We start from the raw sequence: 26,857 nt of genomic DNA, 5'->3' as shown, positions 1-26,857 counted from the left end.
GCAGCTTGATTGACTATAACACTTATGTTTGTTTCTTACCTAAACATGTTATAGTTAGAGATACAGCTTAAATTGTATTTAGGTCTTACTGTTGTATTTTCAGTAATTATCTGTTAGTTATGTTTTAAAATGCATAATTGAAAGATTTAAACTTTTTTTTAATATACATCATACTTTGTGTCAGTTCTCAACGCTTACAATATTACACGCTGAACAAAAATTTTGCCAGAGGGTTGCACATGCCAGAGACACTGTAATATGCCTGGAAGGCACTGTTGACTTGTGTCGAGATGAAGAATAAATGATAAAGGACAAGAAAGGAAAATAAAACATAAAAAAACTAACTATGTGAAAAGGAAAAGACCTGAATTTACTAATATAAACAAAATGATATCTTTAAAGATATTCAACAAAAATTAAGAGGTATGTACTTTTTTCTATTTCCTAATTTTAATCATTTCATTGCATTGTATGTTGATGATAATAGCTCGAGTTAGTGATATGGTAGAGAAAATGAAAAATAAAATATTTACCTTTAAAAACATCTGACATTACTTTTGGAGGTTCTTGAGGTTATACAAATGAAATATGAAAACTATAAAATGAAGAATAGTATTTTTATACCTAAAATAAAGATCATCTTTCACTCAAACTAGTTTAAAAGTTTCAGTGCAAATAACTACCATAGATAATGTTATTTTTGTGTACAAAATACTTATAAACTTTAACAAAATCTTATGAGGTTTTATGAGGAATGCTTAGAGTTACCCTGTGTTTTTTGCATAAATGTCCTTCCCCAGTTGAAGTGATGCAAACTGCATCAACCCATGGTGAAAGAGTTAAAGGTCTGGATGATGGAATGTAAAGCCAGATCTATAGTTTTGTTTCATATGGTGTGTCAAAATGTGTGAAATTTTCTATTAGTCAGATTGAATGGAACAGTTAGACAATGAGGTTGTAGTATATTTAAATGCAAAAGGTAAAACTGATCAACTTAATATTAGAATACCATGTGTTATTTAAAGATTAAATTCAGTCAAGACTCTAATTATAGTAAATTTATTATTAATTATTAGACTGCAGAATTGCTATTCCTTTTATTTTTTTCATATTTTAAATGTGTGTTCTTGCAATTCATAAGTGGTACTATCGGGTCTGTTTACAAGAGTGTAATGATGTTCTTGTGAAGAACATGTGTACTGAATTTCTGGTACTAGCATAGTATGAACTTAATTTACTTTCATTCCAGACAGTTACCAGTGTCATGGATATGCAAGACTGATTTTCACACGGCTTATATCACTGACTTGTATGTGTTATGTGTATTTTTAAGAAAATAATTAAGTTATTACTCTGCTTGTATAGTAACTTGAAAAGCAATTTATGAAATGATCATGTCATACATTTCTGTGATTTGTTAGGCTGGCTGTGAAGTGGAAGAATTTAAGACTTGTGTGGAACTTTATAATGTCAAGCTGGGCTCGCAGAATGCATAGAGGAGCAGCAACACTTGGCAATGTAGTCACTTCATGTGGACATTCCACTGTTCCTTATCCTACTCATATGGAAAAGTAAGTTAATGTGTGAGACTTTGATGTGCTTTTTACATTAGTTTCTTTTTACATTTTCCTGTTAATAATTTATACATAATTTGATAATGAAAATTATACAGAAAAACAATTTCTTTTGTACAAAAGGTGATTAATAAAAACAAAGCTATTTTTTTCTATAGCAGAGAACAAATAAAATAGTAACTTTGTGCCTTACAAACTAAATCAGTGTAATTATTTAACTTCCTGAGTTGGAACTTTTATTTTAAAACTATTCTTACTGCCTAAGATAACTTTAAATAATTATCAATGCACAACAAAATATAAGATGTACTGTAGTTCTCTACCTAAGTCCTATAAATTAAATACCTACAGATGATCACAAATTTATTTAAATATTAAGTTAGCACAGGTTAATAAATTATACATTTCTACTGTAGCGGGCAAACTTGATAAAGTCGATGGAGTCATTAGTAATCTGTTATAATAATATTCAGTTTCCGATACAGTGACTCACCCAATTGCACAGATCAGCTACTTTCCTCTTGAAATCATGCTATTCTGCTTTAGAGATTTGCATGCCACTGGCTGAAATGCCTACTTTAAATTCACATGAAAACACCCAAATTTGTGCTACTGTGTGATGATGTATCATGCAGTAAAACCCTCAACCAATAAGAGTGTGACACACTTCCTTCTACAAATACTTCATCTACATTCACATGCAAAATTTGTCATTCTTTTCTTTGGCACAGTTGCACTTAGATGTCTTTATTTTTGCTGTGTCTTGTTGAAGTCAATACTTCAACAACTATGTGTTTTCAGCCTTTCAATACAAATTCACATATTAATTCATTTTCTGCTGATGAGAGTACAGATATTACTCTCAGTTACCCACAATTTCAGAAGTTCTTGTTTGTTGATTGTGATGGCTGTCATCTTTAAGTTGATAAATGCAGTAAGAAGAAGAGTATGGTAACATCATCCAGTGTGTGGTGTGGTCCATGTTGCCATTTGGACCCTCTTCTTCCATTCCTGCCACATACTTTCCTTCACAGATTGGAAGTTGAAGTTGAGGAGGATGAAATGGAACAACTTTTCCATCTAATACTTCTCTACCTATTGAATATCTCTCAACTTTTTCTACCTTCTGTATGCCTTCTATCTCTTGTTTCCCTTCTTCTTCTCTGCTAGTGCCACATCTGGTACTTACTTTGGATTTCAGTTCTCTCCCCCTTGTTTTATGCCTCATCCAACCTGCCTTACCAAGTAACATGTAGAAGTTATTGTTTTTATATGTAGTTTATTCTTTGTTAACATGTAACTCATAGGACTTAATGCTTAGACACTGTTTGTTACTCCTTAACATGTTCACATACAATATATCATTTTGAACTTGTTCATTACTCCTTAACACATACCATCTAGTATATTCTGTTGAGTCATAGGTCATCTCTCTTTCACATGTAAACATAGACACTCATGTTTAGTTACAGTTAGTTGCTCTTTCACTTGTAATACATAGTTGTTGATATTTTGTTCTGGTTTATTACTCTTTTAATATGTTCAACCAGAAGGGAATGCTTACTTCTTATTCATTACTTCGTCATATGTACTCTTCATAGATAATGCTTAGTCTTAATTGACTATACCTTGCCATGTATATATCACTATTAATGTTTGATTCTAGTTTCTTATGTTTGAACATGTATTTGTAAAATATAATGTTTAGTTCTTGTTCATTACTGCTTCACTTGTACACATGGAAGATAATGCTTAGCCTTAGTTAATTATTCCTTACCATGTACACATCCATGTTAATCTTTGGTTCTAATTGTCACTCCTTAACATGTCCACATAGAAGATAATGCTTTTATATAGTTCATTACTCCTTACCACTTTCACATAGATAGTAATGTTTACATCTATGTCATTACTTCTTCACATGTACACATGGAAGATAATGTTTATTCTTAGTTGATTATAGCTTGCTATGTACATGTAACTGTTCATGTTTTATTCTAGTTCCTTATTCTTTAACAGGTACAACTAGCAATTCATGTTCAGTTCTTGGTCTTTCTTTCTTCATGTGTACACATTAAAAATATTGCTCAGTCTTGTTTATCTATTCCTTGCCATGTACACATTCTTGTTAAGGTTTGGTTCTAGTTCTTACGTTTTAACATGTCCACATAGAAGCTATTGTTTTGAAATTGTTCATTACTCCTTTACATGTACACATGGAAGATAATGTTTAGACAGAGTTAATTTCCTCTTACCATGTTCCACTTAGAATATTGTGTTTGGTCATGGTTCATTGATCTTTTCCGTGTACACAACAGTTGATGTTTAGAAATAGTTGCTTATTATTAACATGTTTACTTTGATGTTAGTATTTACTTCTAGTTCATTACTTCTTCACATATGACACATAGAATATGTTGTTTAGTCATAGTTCCTTATTCCTTGTGTCACTTGGAAGGTAATGTTTCATCATAGTTCATTACTCCTTAACATATATACTGAGTAGGTATTGTTTAATCGTAATTAATTACTCCGTTATATGTATATGCAGTAGATGATGCTTCAGTCTAGTTCCTCTTTATCATGCATACTTAGATGTTCATATTTTGTTCTCTGTCATTGCCTCTTAACATGTACACATAGAAGATAATATTTCAGTATCATTTATTCTTCTTTACCTTGCAATACTTTGATGATGATGTATAGACTTTGTTCATTATTCCTTGACATGTCCACTTAATGATTAATATTTTGTCATAGTTTTACTGCAAAATGTCTACTGGTGGATGGTAGTGTTTAGTTTTTGTGCATTACTCCTTGACAAGTCACACATAGACATTACTGTTTTGTTATAATTCATTACTTCTTCGCATGTACACATTGTAGGTCGTGTTTCATCCTTACTTCTTCACATGTCCACATAGATTAATGATTAGATCTGGTTAATTACTACTTCACGTACCATTAGAAGATAGGGCTTAGACATAATCACTTGTTCCATACAATGTCACCCTTAATAGATAATGTTTAATCTTCTTTCCTTACTCCTTTACATACACATATAGAAGAAAGGGTTCAGACTTGGTTCTGGGTCTATGATATTCGAATATGTTCATATCCTGGCATGTCCTGGGACACTTCACATCATTGCAAGCTATCTTCTCAGCATGACCATGTACTGCTCACAGATTGGTTCCACACCCGCTGGTCTTCTGTTGCTCACTTTCCCTTTCTGGAGTGTAGTATGGACCACCCCAACTTGTTTAGATACATGACAATCTCCAAGTGGGTTTTGGACACATATCTCACCTACTCTTTATTCTCCTTTACCTACTCCTGTAAGGAAATGACCCCATCAATTATGCTTGCAGAGATATTGATATTTCTTGATATCTAACTGTGATGTATTGCTCATCAACCCTACTACTCCCACAGCTGGCAATGGGTCTGTAGAGTCTGATGGGGGAGTGATGGTTTCATAAGTATCTTTATTTTGTATCCACTGCAGTGCCCTCCTCTCATGAAGAGTGTGGGCCTTCAATGTCTGATGGTTAAGGAGCTATGCACAGATACTTTTCACATGTGCTCTTCTCCCAGAGCTGGTACCGATCTGTAGAAGCAGATGGTTGAAGGGATGGACACACTTGGTACAGTCTAAACATGCCCCAACCTTACTACATTGATTGATATTCTGATGGCTTGTGCAAGCTCTTAGATTGTCATATATCTATTCTGTCCTACCTTGTGACACCTTTCAGGCCTTTCTCTTCTCTCTGTTCTTCACTTGGGCGAAGAGTATATCCTGATTGAGATGAGATGCAGTCTCCAACGAGTGTGGCTCTATGGAGCCCCTGCCGTAGGGTGTTGCACTCCATGGGCTTTCTTTTATCACTCTTGAAAGGAGGCTCATTTAGGTATTTTCTGCACCTATCCCTCCACCATCTCAGTTTCGGATTCTAAGTAATCTATGCATAGAGGTGAGTCATTGTATTTTGACACATGGTCTTAAAATGTCAATAACCTGTATAAGGCCTTTGAACAGTAGAAATGTAATTAATATGCTAAAAAAAACTTGTCATATATAAGTCCTAGATATAGCTGCTTGATTAGTATACAGTTTATTAACAAGTTCACACTTTTGAGTTTTGTTAATTTCTAATAATGATAAAATGTTTTATTAGGCTTTTGTGGAAATATTCTGTTATTGATTTTTAATTAAGTAACAACATTTGTAACAATCTCAGCAACTTACTTCTAGTACATGAATATAATTTTTATGGTAACACGCTTGATATTACTATTTGCCTTCAAAGCAAATGAATAAAAACAAGTTAATGTTACAACTGTATTTATGTTAATATTTTTTGATAAATATGTATTTGTATTCACATACTGAAACAGAATAAAGATAATAAAATTGGGCTGGGGATTAATGATAAAACTATGAGTTAATAATTTGAATTGTTATAATATCACAATTACTATACAAGTGAGACAACATCAAATGTATTTTAAGAATATTTTTCAAACTAGAATAATGTTTTTAAATGCAATTTCACAGTTTTCAGACATTACTTTATCTCTCAATGAGTATGTTCTTATTTTTTCAATTTACTGTTGGGCTAACTCGTATTGTTTTTCACATCACTTTGGAAGATCTATATAACCTACTTATACAATGGAAAGTGTTTCTTATCTAACATGCTACAGACAGTTTAGGTATTCTTAATTCCTTGAAACTACATCTGTAAACAGTGGAAAGTGTTTCATATCTAAACACGCTACTGACAGTTTAGATATTCGTAATTCCTTGAAACTAGATCTTTAAACAGTGGAAAGTGTTTCATATCTAAACATGCTACACAGAGTTTAGATATTCTTAATTCCTTGAAACTACATCTGTAAACAGTGGAAAGTGTTTTATATCTAAGCATGCAACAGACAGTTTAGATATTTGTAATTCCTTGAAACTACATCTGTAAACAGTGGAAAGTGTTTCATATCTAAATACGCTACTGACAGTTTAGATATTCTTAATTCCTTGAAACTACATCTGTAAACAGTGGAAAGTGTTTCATATCTAAGTATGCTACAGACAGTTTAGATATTTGTAATTCCTTGAAACTACAACTGTAAACAGTGGAAAATGTTTAATTTACAAACATGCTATAGACATATTAGATATTCGTAATTCATTGTAACTACATCTGTAAACAATGGAAAGTGTTTCATATCTAAGCATGCTACAGACAGTTTAGATATTATTAATTCCTTGAAACTATGTACATCTGTAAACAATGGAAAGTGTTACATATCAAAACATGACACAGGCAGTTTATATATTATTAATTCCTTGAACCAAATCTGTATGTTTTGTATTTTGAGTATTTCTTCTTGAATATGTAGTTCCCAAAACGTTTAAAGTGAGTGTGAGATGAATTTTTGTACAATAAATATGATACTAAGGTAATGATATTTTTTTAATGAAGTCATTTTGGAGATTATTTTACATGTATACTGCTAAATTATATTTATCTAATAATTACATAGAAGGTAAATTTACATAAGTGTTGAGAAGTTATTATTGAAAACATTTGAAAAGAAAGACATTCAATATTTTACATATAATCAAAATACTTAGCTATATACATTAGTCAGGATTTTCTGTTTGGTTCAACAAATCAACTATGATATCAGGGAAATTAGCAAATTAATCTGTTTGTGACAATCAAGTGATGTCTTTAAACCAGACTAGAACAGAACCAATTTAAATTTGTTACATTTTTAAGTCTTTCATGTCTTATTCTGATGTATTATTAGCAATTGAGAAATACTTTGAAAGAATATATGTTGAAGGGTACTTGGAACACATTACTGGATTTTACTATAATTAATCATTACAATTATTATTAACTATGCATATAAAAAGAAGGTGGAATAACTAAGTACTGTTGAAACTAGTTGGGAAAGACTTGTCTGAAAGAAGGAAATTTATTTTACACCGTTAAAAAACTCAACAAATTGATAAAAAATGAAAGGCCTAATTTCTACAGTTGCAGGTAATTTTTACCAACATATATGAAATGTAGGACATATTTTTTTTTCTGAAAATGCTTTTATATGAAAAGAATTTACAAAAAACTAATTTAAAAATTAAAGCCACTTCTGAGGCAAAAGTAAACAATTCTTCTTTACAAATCTCATGAGAACAGAATGTTCAACAAAAAATAATGTTGACATTAGAATAAACAAGCTACTAAAATTAGCCTGGTTGCTAACCTTAATACTTGTAAAATGTAAAATTGAGTTCAAAGTTCAAATGTTGTAGTTTTTACATATAAGATTTCACAAGTTGACTGAACATAATACAAACAATGAAGCTTAAAATAAAATAATTTAAAAAAAGAGAAGACTGAAAGAAGCTTTGATGGGATTGCCTATTTATTTTGCTCAGTTTCTGGAACAGCTGCTGTAAGCTGACCACAGGGTAGAGCAGTTCTGAAATATGTATTTGATATGTATATATAGATATATTGATTTGAGATGACTTTAGCAAAAGTAATTGCTTTATTGTGAAATAGATACAAAAGCTAGTAATTTGATTAAAATTAGATACTTGCTCTTCAAGATTTTAGATTATCAGTCTTCATTTGTAGGTGGCTATAAATTATTTTCCATTTATTCTTTTAAGTCAGACAAAAATATGTTCTTATAAATACCCTATGAGATCTTTTTGGAGTTACAGCCAAAAATAATGTTAACAGTAAGGGTATCAGACTGATGAAACAATGCATTGTAACCTTTATAAGTAAGAATAAAAGGAATGTATATTTAATTAGGTACACTCATTATAAGGTTTATTTTTAGTTTTGTTCTAAATAAGTAATGTGATCTGATTGGAAATATATATCCAACAGGTACTTACTTCTACCCACATACATAGCTGTTCTTGTTCAGTGCTGCCCTCTATTGGAATATTTTTTCACATGCCACAAACCTTTCACTTCTACGTACCTGTCGGTTTACATGGTACAACTGAATCTCACATGTAAATTATCATGCAACAAACCTCCACCAATTAACACCCTCCTCCACACACACACACGTGGCTTATGTGACTTCCTCTATACTATTCTACCTAACTATCGCTTCTCATTTGACAGTGCTCTTGTTCAGACGTCTTATTCAGTGCTCTCTTTGAATTTTGAATTTTTGTATTGATTATTTTTCAAGTTACTTACATATTTTACCTGGTTTTAATTTGTACCTCATTGAGTCATGGTATTATTTAATTTTCTACCCAGTTATGGAAATTAGTGATTTTTTCATGATATTTTTTCTTTAAAAACATGGTTGTGTTTGGTTTTCAATTGCATTATGAATTCAGCACATTTACTCAGGCTTCAGGTGGGTGGGTGGGGACTTGATGTTGGAATTATCAGCAATTATTTGTCGAGAGATTGATCATTATATGAGCCAACCTTCTTCTCGTTATGTTGCCCAACTTCCTCCTGAACAAGCCAAACCTATTCGGGTGACGAAGCATTTGATATCCTTTTACCTTCATGTCAATTTGCCGTGTCTTCTCAAGTTCCTTCTGTGGTTTATGTTAGGCCTAATATGGCTTTTTTAGACATTATTTCCCAAGTATGTTTTGTTTTATCCCTCTCCCCAATTTCCTATGTTCCTTTACCTTCCCTGTTACATGATACTCCTTCTTTTCAGTATTTTGAATTTCCACCATCTCCTGATATTGGGGTTTATGCTGAGCGTTTTGTATCTAGTTACGTGAGAGCACTGGCATACCTCACTCTCTGCAGCCTTCGGATCAGTTTGCTTTAGTCTACCACCAGGTTGATTTTCCATTCCTTGATTCTCAGCAACTGGAATTGATTTTATCCATTTGGAGGGTGGACCCTGATTGTCCTGTTCTTTTGTCCCAAACCCAATTTTCTCACCTTTGTCTTACCCTCAGATCTATATTACATACATCTACTCTCCCTGAGATGGTCCACTGAGATCCTGAGGGTTTTTCTTGGGATATACTTGTTCTAATTACATGTTTGGCATGTTTGTTGACCTCGGCTCTTTTTTACGCACATGGTTCCTCTGTTGTTGGGATCTTTTGGGGAGAGATGCGGTTTTGTCCCACTTTCGTTTACCATTTCCTTATCTTAGGGACTTCCATCTCGGCCTTTTACTTCATCAGTTAGTGTTTGGAGATTTTCCAGCAACTTTGGAATCCCGAGTGGAATCTGTGGGAGAGGAATTGACTCTTTTCTCATTGGTTGATAGTTTTTTATGCATGAAGCCTCAATCATTCCCTATTTTTGTTCCTCGTCCCAATTTTTGCCATCCCTAGAGATGGGGTGTTCCACATGATCATTCGTAGGTTATTCTACACAATATCTTTGCTTCATAAATATGCCATGGACTTCATGGGTAAAGTGGAAGAGGATTGCTGCCCATCTCTGCCATTCATTAGATTGAATAAATTAAGTTTGGTCTGCTTTTCAAATAGGGTTTCATGGTTACCCAATGCACTGTCTCCGGTTTTAATGTTCCTCTGGACTCTCAACCATGTTTTTCTACCCCTGTTTCTTCCAATGGAGTAAGAGAATCCTTACCACTTTTTAGTTCCAAGCTGCTGGGGTGTAGACCATGGTGGTATCCTCATGAATGAGACATATACAATATAAACAATAATGACTCCATTCAGTTGAGAGTAGGACAGTGGTGTTCTGCTGGTGTAGTTGATGGATATCCTTCAAAAAGATGCCCCATCTCTGCACTGGCTTCACCAAGAAGATGATGTAGCTTTGGAGTGACCCTGGCATGGAAGTCTGTTCCTGGCAGTTGAGTTTTGGATTTAGAGCTGAACCAATTCTCATCATGTCCTCACATGTATAGTGTGATTGGGATCCCTCATCCTACTCTAACATGGATGTTGGTTCCTGGTAGTTGAGTTTTGAATTTAGAGCAGAACCAGTCACCATATTTCCTTACATATGTTGTGTGATTGGAATCCCTCATCCTACCCCTGCATGAATGTTGGTTACTGGCTGTTGAGTTTTTGATTTAGAGCTGAACCAATTGACATGATGTATTCACACATGGAGTGTGCTGGCATAAATGCAGTTCACCCCTGCAATTGGGATCCCTCATCCTACTTCCACTTGGATGTTGGTTCCTAGTGGTTGAGTTTTGGAGGTAGAGAGCATTATCATGCACTCACACATATAGTGTGATTGGGATCCCCCATCCTACCCCTGCATGTGTCGGTTCCTGGTGGTTGAGTTTCGGATTTAGAGCAGAACCAATCACAATCTGCTTCTTCTTCTTGCTCTACCCCTTGAAGTCTTTATGCTAAGGATATTATTGCATTTGAGGTGGTTTTGGTCTGTTTGATTTGAGTGGAATATATATGTATTTCATTCTGTTCACAAGTGCCCTGTTCACAGATTGGTGATGGGATTCCTCCCTCCAGTCTGCTGAACTTGAGGTGAAGATGGTATGATCCTTATTCCTACTCCCGCTTGGATGTCGGTTCCCAGTGGTTGAGTTTTGGATTGTAGTTGACTTACTGACGGTATGATCCTCATCCTACCCCCCACATAGATGATGGTTCCTGGCAGTCGAGTTTTAGATGCAGTTGACTTGCCATATACAGTCAGTCGTGCTCTCACCATTCTATACCTTGGGGCACATCTTGTATTTCACCTGCATACTGTTCATCAGGGAGGTTGAAACTATAATATATTGTTGTTATGATCATTGTCCCATTATTTTCTCTCCCGTTGGGATGTGCTCCTCACAATTTTCTGCCTGGATCTGTCACGCCTTTTTTACATCTAGAGCAAAGAGTATACCTGGTACAGAAGTGGTGTGATCTCCCACATATAAACTTTTCATTAGAGGGTTCCCTCATGAGGGTGTCCTTTGGATGCTTTTGAAGGATGTTTCTGCTTTCTCCCTTCACTGGTCCCTCCACCTATTCAATGTAGGATTCTAACTAAGTATATAAGCAGAAGTAAGGTACCTAGTTGGAAGTTATAATTTTCCTACACTGAAAATATATTTCCGACAGGTACTTACTTCTGCTCACACTCCCCCCCCCCCTTCTTCCCACTGTCAACCAGTGCTTAGGTTTCTGCCTAAACTGAAGGTGATAGCTAGGTAGAATAGCATAGAGGGAGTCACATGAGTCGTGTGTGTGTGTGTGTGGGGGGGGCACATCTATTGGTGGAGATTTTTCGCATGATAACTTGCATGCAATCTTCAGTTAAATCATGTGAACTGAAGGGTATTTGGGAGTGAGAGGCTTGGGGCATGGGGAAAAAAAGTTGCAAATAGAGGGTAGCACTGAATGAGAATAGCTGCGTATGTGAGTGGAAGTAAGTACCTGTTGGAAATATATTTTCAGTATAAGAAAATTATAACTTTCTTTCCACTAATATTCTATACAGTGTGTATCCTTATTTTACTTTCTGTATTTCCTACTTCCAAGATGATACTTCACTTCCATTCATAGAATATCTTGATCCCTCACATGTGTGCCCATGCGATTTGCATTCCACTAGCCTTATGCAGTAAGGCCCCTTCTGCACTTGTGTTTGAAATAACTTTATTCTTTCCCTCTGCATTGTGTAGAACAGATGTGTTTTTAAACTTAACAATCAGTTGCATGAGATCTGTGATAGTTTATGACACTTAAATTTCCTTTAAATTTTGCTGATTTCTTTTATAATTAAAGAATAGGAACTCATAATATTTTTTTCCTGCTTACCCATTATGAATTTTCAAATGATGGAAAATTCTGTATGTTTTGTGATAGTGATGATGTTCTTAACATAGGACTTGTTTCTTTTTTGGGGGGCTGGTTGTTTGTAGAGGATATAACAGCCATTAATAAATGTGTTGTGAGTTCCTTCATGCACACTGGCCTCCTTCTCCAGTTCATTCAGTAGATGTTCCTTCTTCCCAGTTTGCTCATGATTAGGATGATGATGATATGGACTGATTATCTTCCACACAGGATTTGTTCAAGTCATAGCTTTGTCTGTGGAAGAAAACTCTCACTCTTTTAATCTCTTTTTTTGACAGGATTTTTGCAGGTATGTTCTTTTCTTTCTTCTTTGTCTTTTGATTCCTCCCTTGCTTTACTAAATTAAACCCATACCCATGATACTCAATACTACTTTGTCATCCTTTTTTCACATTTAATGAGGGTCCATGGAAATGTGTTTCTCAAACACCTACAAACGTGTACTTATATGCCTCATCATTCTCATGTACTTGACTCTTTGTCTTGGCTTACAGCCTTCTTCATTTTTATTTCTCGATTCCCAGTGAACCCCTTAACTTTTAGTCCCCGTTCTAGTGCCCAATTTTTGAGCCTACATCTCTGTCTTATCACCCTCTTGCATTACCTCTCATCACTTCACTTTATCTGTGAGGCACTTCATTGAGCTGTGGAAGGATTTTTTGGTGAGATTTGTTCTCTACTTTTCACCACATTAGCCCATACTTCTTCTGCTCTATTTCTCCTTACTTGGTTCTTTTGCTGTTAGAACAGGATGCTTTCCTATCTACTGTGTGCTTCCCTTATACTTGTCTCTGTGATCTTTTTTGGGCTCCATTTCTTTGCCCTGAGGTCTCAGGGGTGTCCTGACTCACTGAACTTGTTGCTACTACCTTGTTGGGTCTGGCCTTGTGGATGACCATCTGTTTCTTTTGCCAGTCAATTCTTTTGCTCTTAATCCAGGAATCCAGGGATAAAAGTATTAAATAAAAGTAAAAACTATCAGTGAATAATTCTTTTAATATTCAAACAAGCACAGCTGTTTCGTATGTCAACCAGAAAAACCAAACATTATAGTTATACATGTAGTACTGCTAATATTTGGAGCCACCTGTCTAATATATGTATAATTATGAAGTTGAAGTCTTATTGATTTAGTATGTTATAGCTCTTTCTTAAGGATAAATGGAAAGAAGCATATTATCTATGGCATAGATAGGAGACTCAGCTTACAGATTTTAAGTATTATCTGGAGTTATCTTTACACTAATGAGTATAGTACTTTGATTTTTAGATAAATATTTTTAAGCCTGTGATAGATACTACTGATTGTAATTAATAATATCAAATAGAAAAAAGTCAACCTTGAAACTTAAACCAAAGAATTACATTTTACAATTTTCAGTTTAACAAAGAAAGTTAAAAAAGAAATATTTTGCTTAAACTTATTGGCAAGGAACAAAAGCTGGTCAAACCTTAGCACATTTCAGAAATTAGACAAGCCCTGAAAGATAATGTAATTTTCCTTGCTATACAAATACAGTAAATTAGAATAGGTATTCATATTAAACATTAATCAATTTAAAGGACAATGCAAATAATAGACAAAAATATGTTCCAAAATCATCAAAATAAGTTCCATTGTTACTAGCTCACTCTATAAACAGAGAGTTAAATATAAAAGCATCAGAAAGTAGTTCTGTAAAAATGTATTCTAATTTATGTAATAATAATAATAATAATGATGGTAAACAACAATATTAAGAAAATATCTTCAGGTAATGATGAAATTCAACATCTTATAACATCAGTTATGTTGTTTTTTTAACTCATTATTTTCCTTGGTGCTATTTGAATCAGCAAAGAATACACCATATTAGCTTTATTTTTTTGGACTATCACTTTGAGCTTGTGTAAAGTGATTTATTTCAGGATTTGTGAGTGGGTAAAATAAACTTTGAGCACAAAGTCTTCCTAAAGAGGTGGGAGCACAGTCTTCCTGAAAGGAAAAAGAGTTAATGATATATAAGCATCATATTATAATTTACCCATAACCTAAGTAGTATTTGAAGTATTTCAAGGTAAAATAAAGAACAATTTTAACTTATATTTAGGATTAACATTGTGTGTTCATATACAGAAACATAAAAAGATCTGATAGGATTTACGTAATTTTTTGGTGTTATTGATTTTTTGAAATTTACTGCATATAAACGTATAAAAACATGAACAATTAGAGAGATTGCATACACTCGTTCCACTGCTCCTTTTCGAGATTGCATGCATTTATATTTGATAACATCAAATTTCACCTTTGAAAACTCAGATCCATATTTATCAACAATCCCAATCATTGTAGTGTGATGAGGAGTCTCAACCTTAATATGCCCATGAAATTTGGTACAAACCTAATCCCACTTTATAGAGTTATCAATCCAAAACCACAAAAATACTATATCTCCCCATTATAAACGATTCAGTCTGATTCAGAACCCAGATTTGGGGAGGACTGTCCCATACAGACTTCCCATCCCGTGTAAATTTTTTGTGTACATCGGTCTATTAGTTTTCAAGATGTGCACATGGAAACACCGACAATACTGTCACCTATGGGGCAAGGGTAATAAATGTCTACTTATATTTTATTCAAATAATTTTGTGTTTTCTAAAAGGCTTACAGCTAATGGAACTTAGTACTGTCTTCTGAGCCATATTTGATCCCCTGTTGGCCCAACTTTATGTTTGTTTGTGTGTGTGTGCGTGTATATATGTGTACAACATTTTACTCGTTTTTTAATCAGTTTTTAAGTAAATCCGTGTAGCTAATTTTGAGTGCCCTCAAACCTTTTGACTTCTCATTTTTCAAGTTCCTGTCATGAGTTGTTCATATCTTTTCATCATCATTCACATTCTGTGTGGCTGTAGAGCCTACATGCAAAATGGGAGGAGCTAAAAAATTAAGTAAACAGCAATGTATATATATACAAAAGTACAGTTGAGAATTACAACATTAGTACAATACTTGTGAAACTTTAGACGAAACAAAAAGAACTTACCTTGTTTCAATAACCATTTACATATTCTAGTTAATTTTAAATAAATCCATGTAGCCACTCCTGAGAGCCCGCAAACCTCCTTGATCTCTACAGAAGGAGATAAAATTGAAACTTTTCAAAAATCCAAAATTTGACTCTTCCTTTGACAATTATTTACATGTCCATTTGGATGCATCGAAAATATAAATTTTTTGTATCATTATCGGCAGGATATGCGATTGGTGCCTTTTAATAGTAGTAATTATGTGGGTATATTTCAGGCTTCTAAAATTATATCTTGTACTGCTGCAGGGGGGGGTGTATTTTCCTTAAGATATCCATAATCCATAAGTTTTATATCCTAAATTACCCAGAACTCCCCATGAGGAGGTAGTTGCATGTCAAGTTTCACCCAACCACTCTTCCACTGGGCAATAGAATTACTGGATTATATATTGTTTCTTAGTATTAAATTTTTTCATGATTTTGCAAGACTGAAGTTTTGCTTTAATGAATCCCTTTCTTCTGTGATAGCCAGAAATAGCTGCTGAAGCTTCTGTTATTATTTTAATAGGCCTTTCAACTGCTTGTGTGTGTGTGACACGGCATGCTGAACTTGAAAACTGGCGTGTCATCTTGATTAATGAAATACACCAACTGTTCATTGCTTATATTTCATGTAAGTGGTGGCTCTACTCTCAGACCACATTATTAGATCAGTGTAATGTTGAACTTCCACATTAATATTTGGAACCACAAACTGTCTCATTGTGCTAGAATTTGAGGTAGATCGAGCAGCTAATATTCTATGAAGACAGATAACCTTAGAATCATCTCCAAGCATTGCAAGCAACAAATTTTCTGGGTGGGCAAAATATGCATTTCTCTGGATTACTCTATCCACCACATATTTCTCTGATTCAGGAAGGAAATGTGATTTTCTTACAAGGAGAAAAAGGTGCAGTGAGCCATGGCTGCATGAGGGATTTTTCTTGATATTAAACCTAACTGTTGCATACACTTGAACTACATATCTCACTTGCAAATTAAGCTTCTTAGATGGGTTAGCAGTTGTGACATAAAGGCACAAAATCCTGTTTGCTGTTGTTAACCAGTGAGAATGGTTCATTGTACCAGGGTCATGTAAAGCAAGTTATCTTAAACAGTGACCTGACACTACCGTGTTGCACATGTCATAAAAATATTTTTTATCTGTACTAAGATCCTCAGGATGATCAATTTTTATTAACGGCTCTGTAATTTCAACTGAAACAAAGTTTAATGAAGACAATGATTCACAAGTCTTCAGTTTCTTTCCAAGAGGACTAGAAAAAGCGGATGATACTAGAGTTACTCCATCAAGATGCATAATTAGATGATGCAGAAGTAACTCATTTGCATGTAACAAACAAATTAACCAATGAACAGGTCTTCCTAAATGCAATTCAAGAAGCCTCATAACTCCAGCTTTGTTTCCAATATTGACATATTTGCTGTCACAGTCTACAGTGACTAAATGATCAGATGAACATTTGTTATCTTCAAACCACTGAATGATAGAATTTTTTATACCTCCTGATGTTCTGGAAGAAGGATAATAGTGATCCATGAAAATTGATTCAGGTTCACTGACCAAAGTTATGTGCTGTTCCAAGACAACACGTTTATGATGTTTTTGCCCACTTTTAATGACAATTTTTGCTATATCTCTTCTATCATCAAAGTAGATAGATTTAATTCAATTTGATTCATCAGAAGTCAATAATGTTTCTCTGTATTTTTCTCGTTCACGTCATGTCTTGTTTTTATCGACAATTTTAGCATTGTCATTTTCTTTAATAATGCCCATATGTACCAAAACAGCTGAGGTAAGGTCTGCAGCATCTCTATCCAAAACACAGTACCTGTCAGCTTTTCTCACTACTGTTGGAAGTGGTGTCCTCATTTGTTTATTTATTTTACGATTTTGGGATTTCGATGTAGAAAGTGCAGTTTAGGAACATCAGAATCTTCTGAGCTTGAAACCATTAAGTCCTCATGATTAACTATTTCATTTGGTGGAGAAATGATACACTTTTTTGTTCAAACTTTGGTTCACTTATGGTAGTTGATGATATAATTGGAGGAGTTTCATACTGCATAAGATTAATTATTATAATAAAAGGCAACTATTGCACACCCTGCTGACTAGCAATTACAAAATAGAATTTTTGACTAAGTAAATTCGATGCACCCTAATTTCTATGCCAATTTTAATGTAACTCTCTGTGGCTATCTTGAGAACCCCCAAAATCTTCTTGAACTCACCTACAAAATTTCACATTGCTTTGTCTAAAACTATGGGAGGAGTTCAAAAATCAAGTAAATATAGAAACTTTGACACATAAATTGGTAGAATTGAGAATCACTGCATAGTAGAACTGGGTAGATTAGTGATATTTGCTAACTGATAATCTGTGGCAGTGGGTGCTGCCAACTTGTTGCCTTCCCTCTAGTTGACAGTTAAAAATTAGTGACAGATAGCATTAGTAGCTTTGACATAACAATGAACAAAGACAGGGTAAGCAAGTTTGGTTTCAATATTTTGATAACTTGATGATTTGTATGACCGTTGAACTTATTCATAATTTTAATTAATCTGTTTTTGGAATAATTGAAAACAGTATCAACCAGATACACTAACTTTGATTAGTTGATTTTTTAAGACAATTAGTGTATTTTGATTAATTGATTGTTGGAATAGTAAAAAAATATAAGTTGAAACAATAATTTTGGTTAATTGGTTTAATCATAATGTTGATTACCTTTTGACATAATCACTGTTCATAAGTAATTGATTATATCGATTAATCAGTTAAAATGTCTGGCTCTACTGTATAGATTTGTTATTTTCATTTGATATACCAGCCTTTGATTTTAAATATTGACTAAACAACAAAATAATTCTTGTTACACTCAGTCTGTGGAAAAAATTATATGTGTTTTGAACATAAACAATTTGGTTAGATAGCTCTGAATATGTATACTTTTTTTTTTTGCTCAATCATGTTTCTTCAAGCAGTTTTGTATTTGAACTAACTTACTGTTAACATATAACACCTAAAGATTTTATTTAGTCTACACAACAGACTTGCAACAGATCTTAAAAGGTGATTTAGTACATTTAAGTGATGCTTTTGTTGTATTTTTCCTCAACAATAAATACATTTCAAAGTTACAGAAAATCAGCATATGAGTATCAATACACCAGTTAGTTGTACTCATTTCAAGACATTTGCATTTCTGTGACAATTATATATTTATACTGATGTTTTAACAAGTTATAAAAGACTATTTTTATAAATAATAATAATTTTCATAAGAAAAGAAGAATTAAACAGTATGATAACCACATTATCTGCTATATACAATTGCCAACAAGGCCTTTTTCCCCTAATATCAGTGCTCATCATGACTTGGTAGCATACCATGTTGTAGTTTGAAGAGTCCAAGATTCCATCAGTAATTACACTTAAAGCTGTGGGAGCTTTATAAAAGACAATCAGTTCTGTTAGTAAACTCAAAGACTCAGACAAAATCCTTGTGGTAGTAGTACTGCTAACTGTCAGCCCTTTCTCTGTTTAATAGTTGAAAATTAGGGATGTCTGTTTCTCAACCATAAGAGTCTCTGACCTAATTAATTAGTTCATATGTTATCTCAACCTCATTTAAACTATTATACTTACTTTAGACTTCAGTGTAATAAAATTGCAGTTTCCAGCATTTTATTCTGTTTGTGGTATTCAGCATTTTAATCTAGTAACAATAAATTAGGGACAATTTTGAAATTAGCTCTATTTTGATGCCACTTATATCTACATTTAAAATAAAAATGAGGTTTTAATAAAAATCAAGTATTGTGCAGAATTCTTTTTTTTTTTACTTACATTCTTCTTAATTTTCTCATTTTGGATATCAAATCACATATGTAATAAGAGAATTCCAGACATATATTTTGTCTCACACAAGTCACTGCCTAGTAGACCTTTCATTTGATACTAGAATTCATCACCTGGGCTTAAAAATAAGATAGGAAAGTTGATGTGACATCCTGTTTATATATGCAATATAAGGTTTTTTAAAACTTAACAGTTTAAATGCCAAAAGCTGGGAAGCATTGAAACCCAAGAGGCATATCAATCGTGATAAAAATTACTTAAACTGTTGATGTTTTTTTTCTTCACATTCCCATTAATTTGTGCATTTCAGATTTCAAATAAGAGATGTGTAAACGTAGCTTTTCAGGAGACCCATTTCATTTACTATCAGAGCACATCTGCAGTTTACGGGATTTTTATCACAAATATTAGGATTATTGGTTTCATAATGCCAATCACTTCTCCTCACAACAAACGGTTTTTACCATGTGCACTACAACAAAAATTTCAGTGCATGCCACAAACCTTGAAAGAAGCTTCCATCCCTATATGTATTGACGTGTTTTGTACCAACCTATGATGTAATCACCATTTGACCTTAGCCCCTCCACCAATAGAAGAGTGACACATCCTCAATGTGCAATTATCTCTATGAGAACAAAGGCTCATTTTTCTTTGACACTGCTTATCTTCAGACATTTTTTTCATAAGAATTGTTGGAATTTTTGCACTTATTATTTTAAACTTTTGTAATGTGGTCTTCCTTTCTTTATTTTCTTGATTATATGAAAGATCACTATGAAATTTATATTCCACATTTTCTATTCTCGCTGTTTAGTCCAAAATACAGGTTTCGTCCAGTACTCTTCACACTTGTCATTAGGCCTATATTATTGCCATACAAAGTTCTTTTTATTTCTCACTAAAAAAACGAAATTCCATCTTTTACATATTTCACAATAAAGAACACTATGATGTCAGTTTTATGGATCATCCGGATTATGAATTCACGTTTCCACATATCTTAATTCTCCCAAGGTTTTTGACAATCTTTCATTGGAGTCATTATATATTATAATGGTGATTGGAGGTACTCTGAAATTCAATGTTGTTACCACCATTGTGCACCATGTGGGTGATTTCATTCTGATTTTGGATCCTGTATTCCCAACTACCTGCTTTTGTTACTTCAGATGAGCTGGCCTTTTGTGTTCGACCATGTTGCTTCTACACTTGCTTTTGCCTCTTGTTCACCTCTTCCCAACAAGGAACTTCTCTCCAGAACCTATAGATGTTCTCCAGTGGTGGATGGCCCAATTCGAGGTCTTAGACACTTTCTCAAAATCCTAGTTTGTTTGCCAACATTTTGTTTATTTAGATTTATACATAATAATTGAACATTTGGTTCTCAACCCATCTTTTCTGGTTGGCATGACCTTGTCTTTTTCATTGGTTTCAATGGGCCTTTGTTCCAAGATTACATTCTTAAGGCCATTTGTTTCACTACTCTACGGACTCCTTGAGGAGTCATCTCGTTTGTGTGGACTTTTTAGTTCTACATTTCACTCTCAACCCACCACTCTTTATCTTTTTCACCTTAGAATCTCTCTTATTTCATGTGCAGAACAGGCTTAGCTTCTATCTTTATACCTTTGTAATATGGAGCTTTTGATATCAAGGCAGTCATGTCTCCTTCATTTCTGCATGAAAGCATTTGTCTCTTTTGGGAACTCTTTCTTCTTTTGAGCCCATTGGTCGTTTGGAGGTGCCCATACATGCCCCTTCAGTGGTTTCTGGCCTGTTAATGTATGTATGTCCAGACATCCACTGTTTTTTTTTCTCCTATTGTGGTTTTGGTGGCTTACTCTATCTGTTTGAAACTCTCCTGGGCTTGGAAATCAGTCTATATCTCATTCTGCTTAGATGAGTAGGTTTCCATATCCAGGGTGAGTGCAACTCAGGTGGTAAATTGTTGTTTTGTGCTTGAAGACAACCACCCTTACAAACAAGCCTTTCCACCAATGCCTCTGTTCAGGTGGGGTGCAGTTTAAGATGCCTGGCATTTGGTCTGTATAAGAAAGGTTTATCTTTACATCTTTAAAATCACAGTTGCTCTGCAGGCTTGCCATCATCTCTTGCATTGTCTATCTGTCATTCAGATACCTCTTCTGTTGTTTTCCCTGATAATCGGGTGGAATGATGATGATAGTCTGTCATGCCTTGGTGGCAGATCAACTTTCTCACCTGGGCTTGGACTCTTCCATCATGGTGGTTTCTCCATTCTCTGATGTTTTCCTTGGATTTCCTTTTACTCTGAGAAACCTATCATCACTACCTTTTCAACTCCATTCCACTCATTCTTTCCAATCTTTTGATATCCATTTCCAGACTACAGCTCTGGCAGAGGATGTAACGTGTTTGGTGTAGTTCAACCTCTTCTTTTATATGCTTCATACATATTTATTCCCCTTCTTGCTTGTGGGAGCCGTCACTCTCAATTTTGTCTTGGTCTCCTTGTGCACTATTTACCATAGGGACAGCTTAATATTTCCCCCTGATTGCTCTGTCTTCCCCAAAATTTGGTTGGTTTGGGAGGGTGATTGGATTTTTTTCTGTTTCTTCTCTGTTTCTTTTATTCCCTGTAGATCATTTCAACTCATCTTGTTTTCTTTGTTCTGTATGGTTTCTTCATTATTATCTTACTTGTACTGCCCATTTTCAGAGCACTTGTCGCTGTCTTTTATTGCTGTATAATTCCCATTCACCCAATAAGTTAACTCCTTTCACTTTGCCCAGTTGGGTTTTACATTCCAACCAGCAAATTTATCCTTATGTGGGTAATGATCCTTTTTTATTTTTCGTGTCTCCATCCATCCAGTTTGTCATCGTGTGGCTTCTCTTGCCTTAAGCCATTGACATTCTCTGTATGAGATCTTAAGGGTGGGGACGTAGATGATTCTCGACACATTAATGTGACATTTCTTATGCCACTTGGAGGTTTCACTGCTAGATATACATGACTGTTTTAATTTACGTATAGCGCGAGTGTTAAATTTAGTTATTTTTAGAAGCGATAGTAACAGATTTGTTTACGTAACTGTGTAAATCATACGTTGTGTAGTTCAGTTGTCGTAAATTGGCAATTATTGTATTATTGTGTCATGTTACTTGAAACTTTAAAGTTTTTCTCGAGTATTATTACATCATAATATCTCGTAGTATGTGGAAAGTTCTAGGCCTCAGTCGGGCTATTTATAAATACACGTCCAAAATGTAGTTCGAGTTAGTAAGACAAGGTTAATTAGTGAGAGATATAGTCAAATAGATATACACTGAGTGTTTGTAAGTTTAGCGGTAAAGAGCGTATTGTGGCTTTATTTATAAATGGAATTATTGCACATTGTATTGTAATAACAGAGTAGAGAAGAATAATTTGTCAGTTGTGTTCTAAAGTAATTGAACAAGCCTGTATAAACATTGACGAAAAGAGATGATTATTTAAAGCTCTGGATACAACTGAGGTAATTAACTGTGTAACGAACATTTGTATATACGTTTGACTTTTGACAAATGGACTGTATGCTGTTTGTTTAGCAGACATCTGCTGCAAAGAATCCAGCCCATCCATATATAAAAACCTGACATTCACCTACCCTTGGTTTCGTTTCCTTCCAGGGTTCTGGAGAGAAATAGTGGTACCCATCGAGTGGCTCGTGTTGCTTCATGGAGAATAGTAATCTCCTGAACTCCGAATTGAGTAGGGGATAACAGAAAACGTTAAGCACATCTCTCCCTGCTCAATGTCCACTGTTGAGATAAGTTTTTCTGCAAGACTCCATCAGTAATGTATATATGTTTTTTTCTCTCTTTCTCTTCTAGGTCATTTTACACTCGGGAAAAAATGATACCACCAGGTGTGTGATTGCACATGTACCTTGTTGGTACCTCCTGTCATTAGTCACAACAACCCAATGCACAGTCTGTCATTGTAGAACCTAGGCAGATGTGAGAATTCCTGTATTAATTCGAGCATCCCGCCAGTGTTCTCCCCAAAGCAAATTTCTCTCCCATTTTTTTCAAGTGGGGCAAAGGGAGAACCCTTGGTTCCCTTGTCCCAAGCCGCAGGGGCGGCTGGTGTGAAGAGTTTCCCTGTCAGAACAGTGCCATTCCATTGGTATACAACCACGTGCACCCACCCCTCTTTTGGAAGTAGGGCTGTGGTTTTGCTGGTACATGCCACCCCAGTATGTTATAAACCAAGGGATGCCCAGTGGTTAGTGCTACCGGATGGGTCTTATGCTCTCCTTGGGAAACAAGTCTGGGGTTTTTCTCCTTGCACCTGATTATTGTGATAAGTATTTTGCATATTTTTCCAATATGCCTCACTGGACTATCCTCCCATGTGGGGGACACGCTATACTGGCTTACTCTTTCTGAGCTATTTTTTCAGAAAAATAGCATCTTTATAATGTCTCTATCTGCACTAACTTTTATTAAAGTTATATGTTGCATGTATAAATAGCGTTTCAGACAAACGTCTGTTTCATTGTTTAGCCCAAGTAATGAGTTCTGATAGTCAATTTACTTGATTTTTGTCACAAATTTTAGACCGATTGGTTCCCAATGCTTCACCGGCTTTCGGCGTTTAAATCGTTAAATTGGGGTTTTACAAGTGATCCCCCCAGTGGTTATGCAATAAGTCTGAAGGCTTTTAACACTAAAGACCGGGTTTCGATACCCATATTGAGCACAACACGGACAGTCCATTGTGTGGCTGTGTGCTTAACAAACAAACAAATATATAAATTTGCGTGTAACGAAAGGTTAGAAACTTCTTTTTCTAAAAGTGTAGTTGAATCTGTTCTGACTTGTTGTGTGATGTCGTTCAGTTTGATTTTGTATGATAGTTATTACAATTATAATTTGTTAATAATATTCATAAAAAACGTAAATAATATGGTAAATCTTACTGTTTTCCGTTGTAAGTGAATACAGATTTTAAAATTTTACACCTGTATTGACATTGTATCTCCCCCCCCCCCCACAGATACACGTGGTGGGCACAGCACAAATAGCCCATTGTATAGCTTTGCGCTTAACAACAAACAAACAATCGTCTCTCTTCGAACCAAATCCTGTAACGCTTTTTTTCTTATTCTCAGTTGTATGACTCTTGCTCCTTAACTGTTCTGAATTTAGATGTGCTAGTCGGTCGACTTTAATAAGGTTTGTTGCTTCAGAAAGTCGTAAATTCAAGAACATTTGTGTTGATAAACAACAACAAAGACAAACGCATTTTAGTCGTTTGGTTAGTTATGCATGACAATTCCAGATATCAGCACCACTATGCAGAATAATGTTAACCAAAATAATCCTACATAAATATAGTTTTTGATAAAAACGAATAATCTGTTTTGTATTTTTTTTTTGAAGTGTATCTGAATACAGAACAAATAATAAATAACTGCACAATGTTTGTGGCTGCCCTACGGCCGGCTGCTTGTGCTAGTATTTACTAATCGTTGTACTAATAATTTATTGAATAAAATTTAGAAAAAATGAACATTTTCTAAAAAAAATGAATTTTTGTGGGAAGTACTGCACGGGAAAAGTGTTAGAATTGTGCTGATGTAAACTGTAATGTTTTTATATATTAAAAGTGGTTCACTTTATTGAAAGCATTTTTTTAAGAACTCCAATTTTTATTACTGTATTTACCAATTACATCAATAAAAATAAATTAAACCCTCACGTACAGTCCCAGTGAAAATCGAATTGTTGTACATACCGTAGTTATCTTTCGAATTGCCTGAATCTTGAATACCCAAAGTATGAAATTTTTTATGGATTTATGTTTATGGTGCCATTTAATAGATGGCGCCACATTGTATTTAGTATTTCGGTCACATACATATATGCACGCTACGTCCATTATATTAAGATGACAGTACTTTCACCAGAAATAATGGCTCGGCATGACCAGGTGGTTAGGGAGCTCGACTCGCAATCTGAGGGTCGCGGGTTCGAATCTCCGTCCCACTAAACATGCTCGCCCTTTCAGCCGTGGGGGCGTTATTATGTGACGGTCAATCTCACTATTCGTTGGTAAAAGAGTAACCCAAGAGTTGGCGGTGGGTGGTGATGACTAGCTGCCTTCCCTCCAGTCTTACACTGCTGAATTGGGGACGGCTAGCGCAGATAGCCCTCGTGTAGCTTTGCGCGAAATTCAAAACAAACAAACAAATAATCACCAGATATAAATGTATATCTGTGAGCACTTCAAAATTAAGTTTGTTCGTGTGTTTATATGCATTATAACAGTAAATAAATTATTTGTGAAAATGCATATTTGATACTAGTTTCTTTCATTTCATCTAATTCATATTTCACTCTTTTTTTTTTTTTCGAATTAACTTGCCAGCCAAAATCCCGAGGAATCTGTATCTGGCTCTTGCAGTACCAAGAGTTCCTTAGTACCGTAACAGCCAGATTCTAGAAAGTGCTTTCTCTTTTTTAAAATTTGGGGGTGTGAAAGTTCTTGTGTACAAGTATTTTGTTTTCATCCGTTTGACCTCACTAAGTTATGTAACAGAATTACTGATACTGCCGTGTATTCCCATCATTTGTGTGTTCTTTTTCTCTTAGTGGAAAGAAAGGTGGTAACTCACAATCACTGAGTCAGTGCTTTATTCCATATTTTGAAATTCCAAAGGGCATAAAGGAATTGCCAATGTACTTAAGACATGGTTTATACTCTCCTCTAAACAAAGATAGAGAGAGGGGCCAGCTTTAATATATTTGGGTATCCGTAAATGTGAGTTCATATTTTTTGTCATTTGTGTTATTTGCTCAAGGTGTACCAGTTAATGTGTATCTAGTTTACTCGTATGAATAAAGCAAACTATCAATATGGAGTTGTAAATACATGCTATTGACATATTTCTAGTGACCAAGAAATTTTTACCTGCAAACTTTTCATAGAAATATTAACGTTATATACGTGTTTTGTGTGTGTATAGAGATGATTTTTACCTTCATACAATGTACAGTGCAACCACTTTCCAAGTTTGAAGGCAGCCTGTTTTGATGTTACAAAAAGGTAATACAAAACTACGTGTGGTTTACATAGCGCACGTGCAACGTTCAGTTGAGCGTGACATTTAACATAAAAGATTATACAGTGACGTATACATATTAATTTGGGCCCAAACTGAAAGGTGATTTATATATATAGTGTATTCATATGTTCGTAATGTATTCCTGTTTGATGCGCGTGTTATTCATCGGATGTAAAAATAAACAATCCCGCGAAATATGAAGGTGTTCTATTGTGTTAGTTGTAGTGGAACCAGAGAAAATGCCTTGCATTGTGTGTGTGTGTGTGTGTATATATATATATATATATATATATATATACTACACACACACACACACACACTATATATATATATATATATATATATATATAGTGGATCGCGTCTACTTCTTTGTTTGTTAGTAGTTAGTTACGTAGTAGTAGTACTATACTAA

The 26,857-nt window shown here is 34.5% G+C and overlaps 1 protein-coding gene and 1 long non-coding RNA gene across 4 annotated transcripts in view; one reads left to right on the top strand and one right to left on the bottom strand.

Moving 5' to 3' along the window:
- The first annotated feature begins 1,413 nt into the window (after window positions 1-1,413).
- The window catches only part of LOC106467480, a 144,928-nt gene continuing 119,484 nt past the window's right edge, over window positions 1,414-26,857 (top strand). For 2 of the 3 annotated variants that reach the window (XM_022395676.1, XM_022395674.1), the window contains exon 1: window positions 1,414-1,571. In XM_022395676.1, coding sequence (XP_022251384.1) covers window positions 1,468-1,571 — 104 coding nt within the window. In that variant the 5' untranslated portion in view covers window positions 1,414-1,467. The remainder of the gene's footprint in view (window positions 1,572-26,857) is intronic. The other variant, XM_022395678.1, reaches the window with a different exon arrangement.
- The window catches only part of LOC111087783, a 21,848-nt gene continuing 9,068 nt past the window's right edge, over window positions 14,078-26,857 (bottom strand). The window contains exons 3-4 of the long non-coding RNA XR_002612427.1: window positions 15,220-15,303; window positions 14,078-14,374 (exon numbers count right to left, since the gene is read on the bottom strand). This is a non-coding gene — a long non-coding RNA (uncharacterized LOC111087783). The remainder of the gene's footprint in view (window positions 14,375-15,219; window positions 15,304-26,857) is intronic.

The sequence above is a fragment of the Limulus polyphemus genome, unplaced genomic scaffold (assembly GCF_000517525.1).
Source record: "Limulus polyphemus unplaced genomic scaffold, Limulus_polyphemus-2.1.2 Scaffold2628, whole genome shotgun sequence".
In the NCBI taxonomy this organism is placed as follows: Eukaryota; Metazoa; Arthropoda; class Merostomata; order Xiphosura; family Limulidae; genus Limulus; species Limulus polyphemus.
The sequence above is the reverse complement of the archived record's forward strand: the minus strand, read 5'-3'. Positions and strand labels throughout refer to the sequence as shown.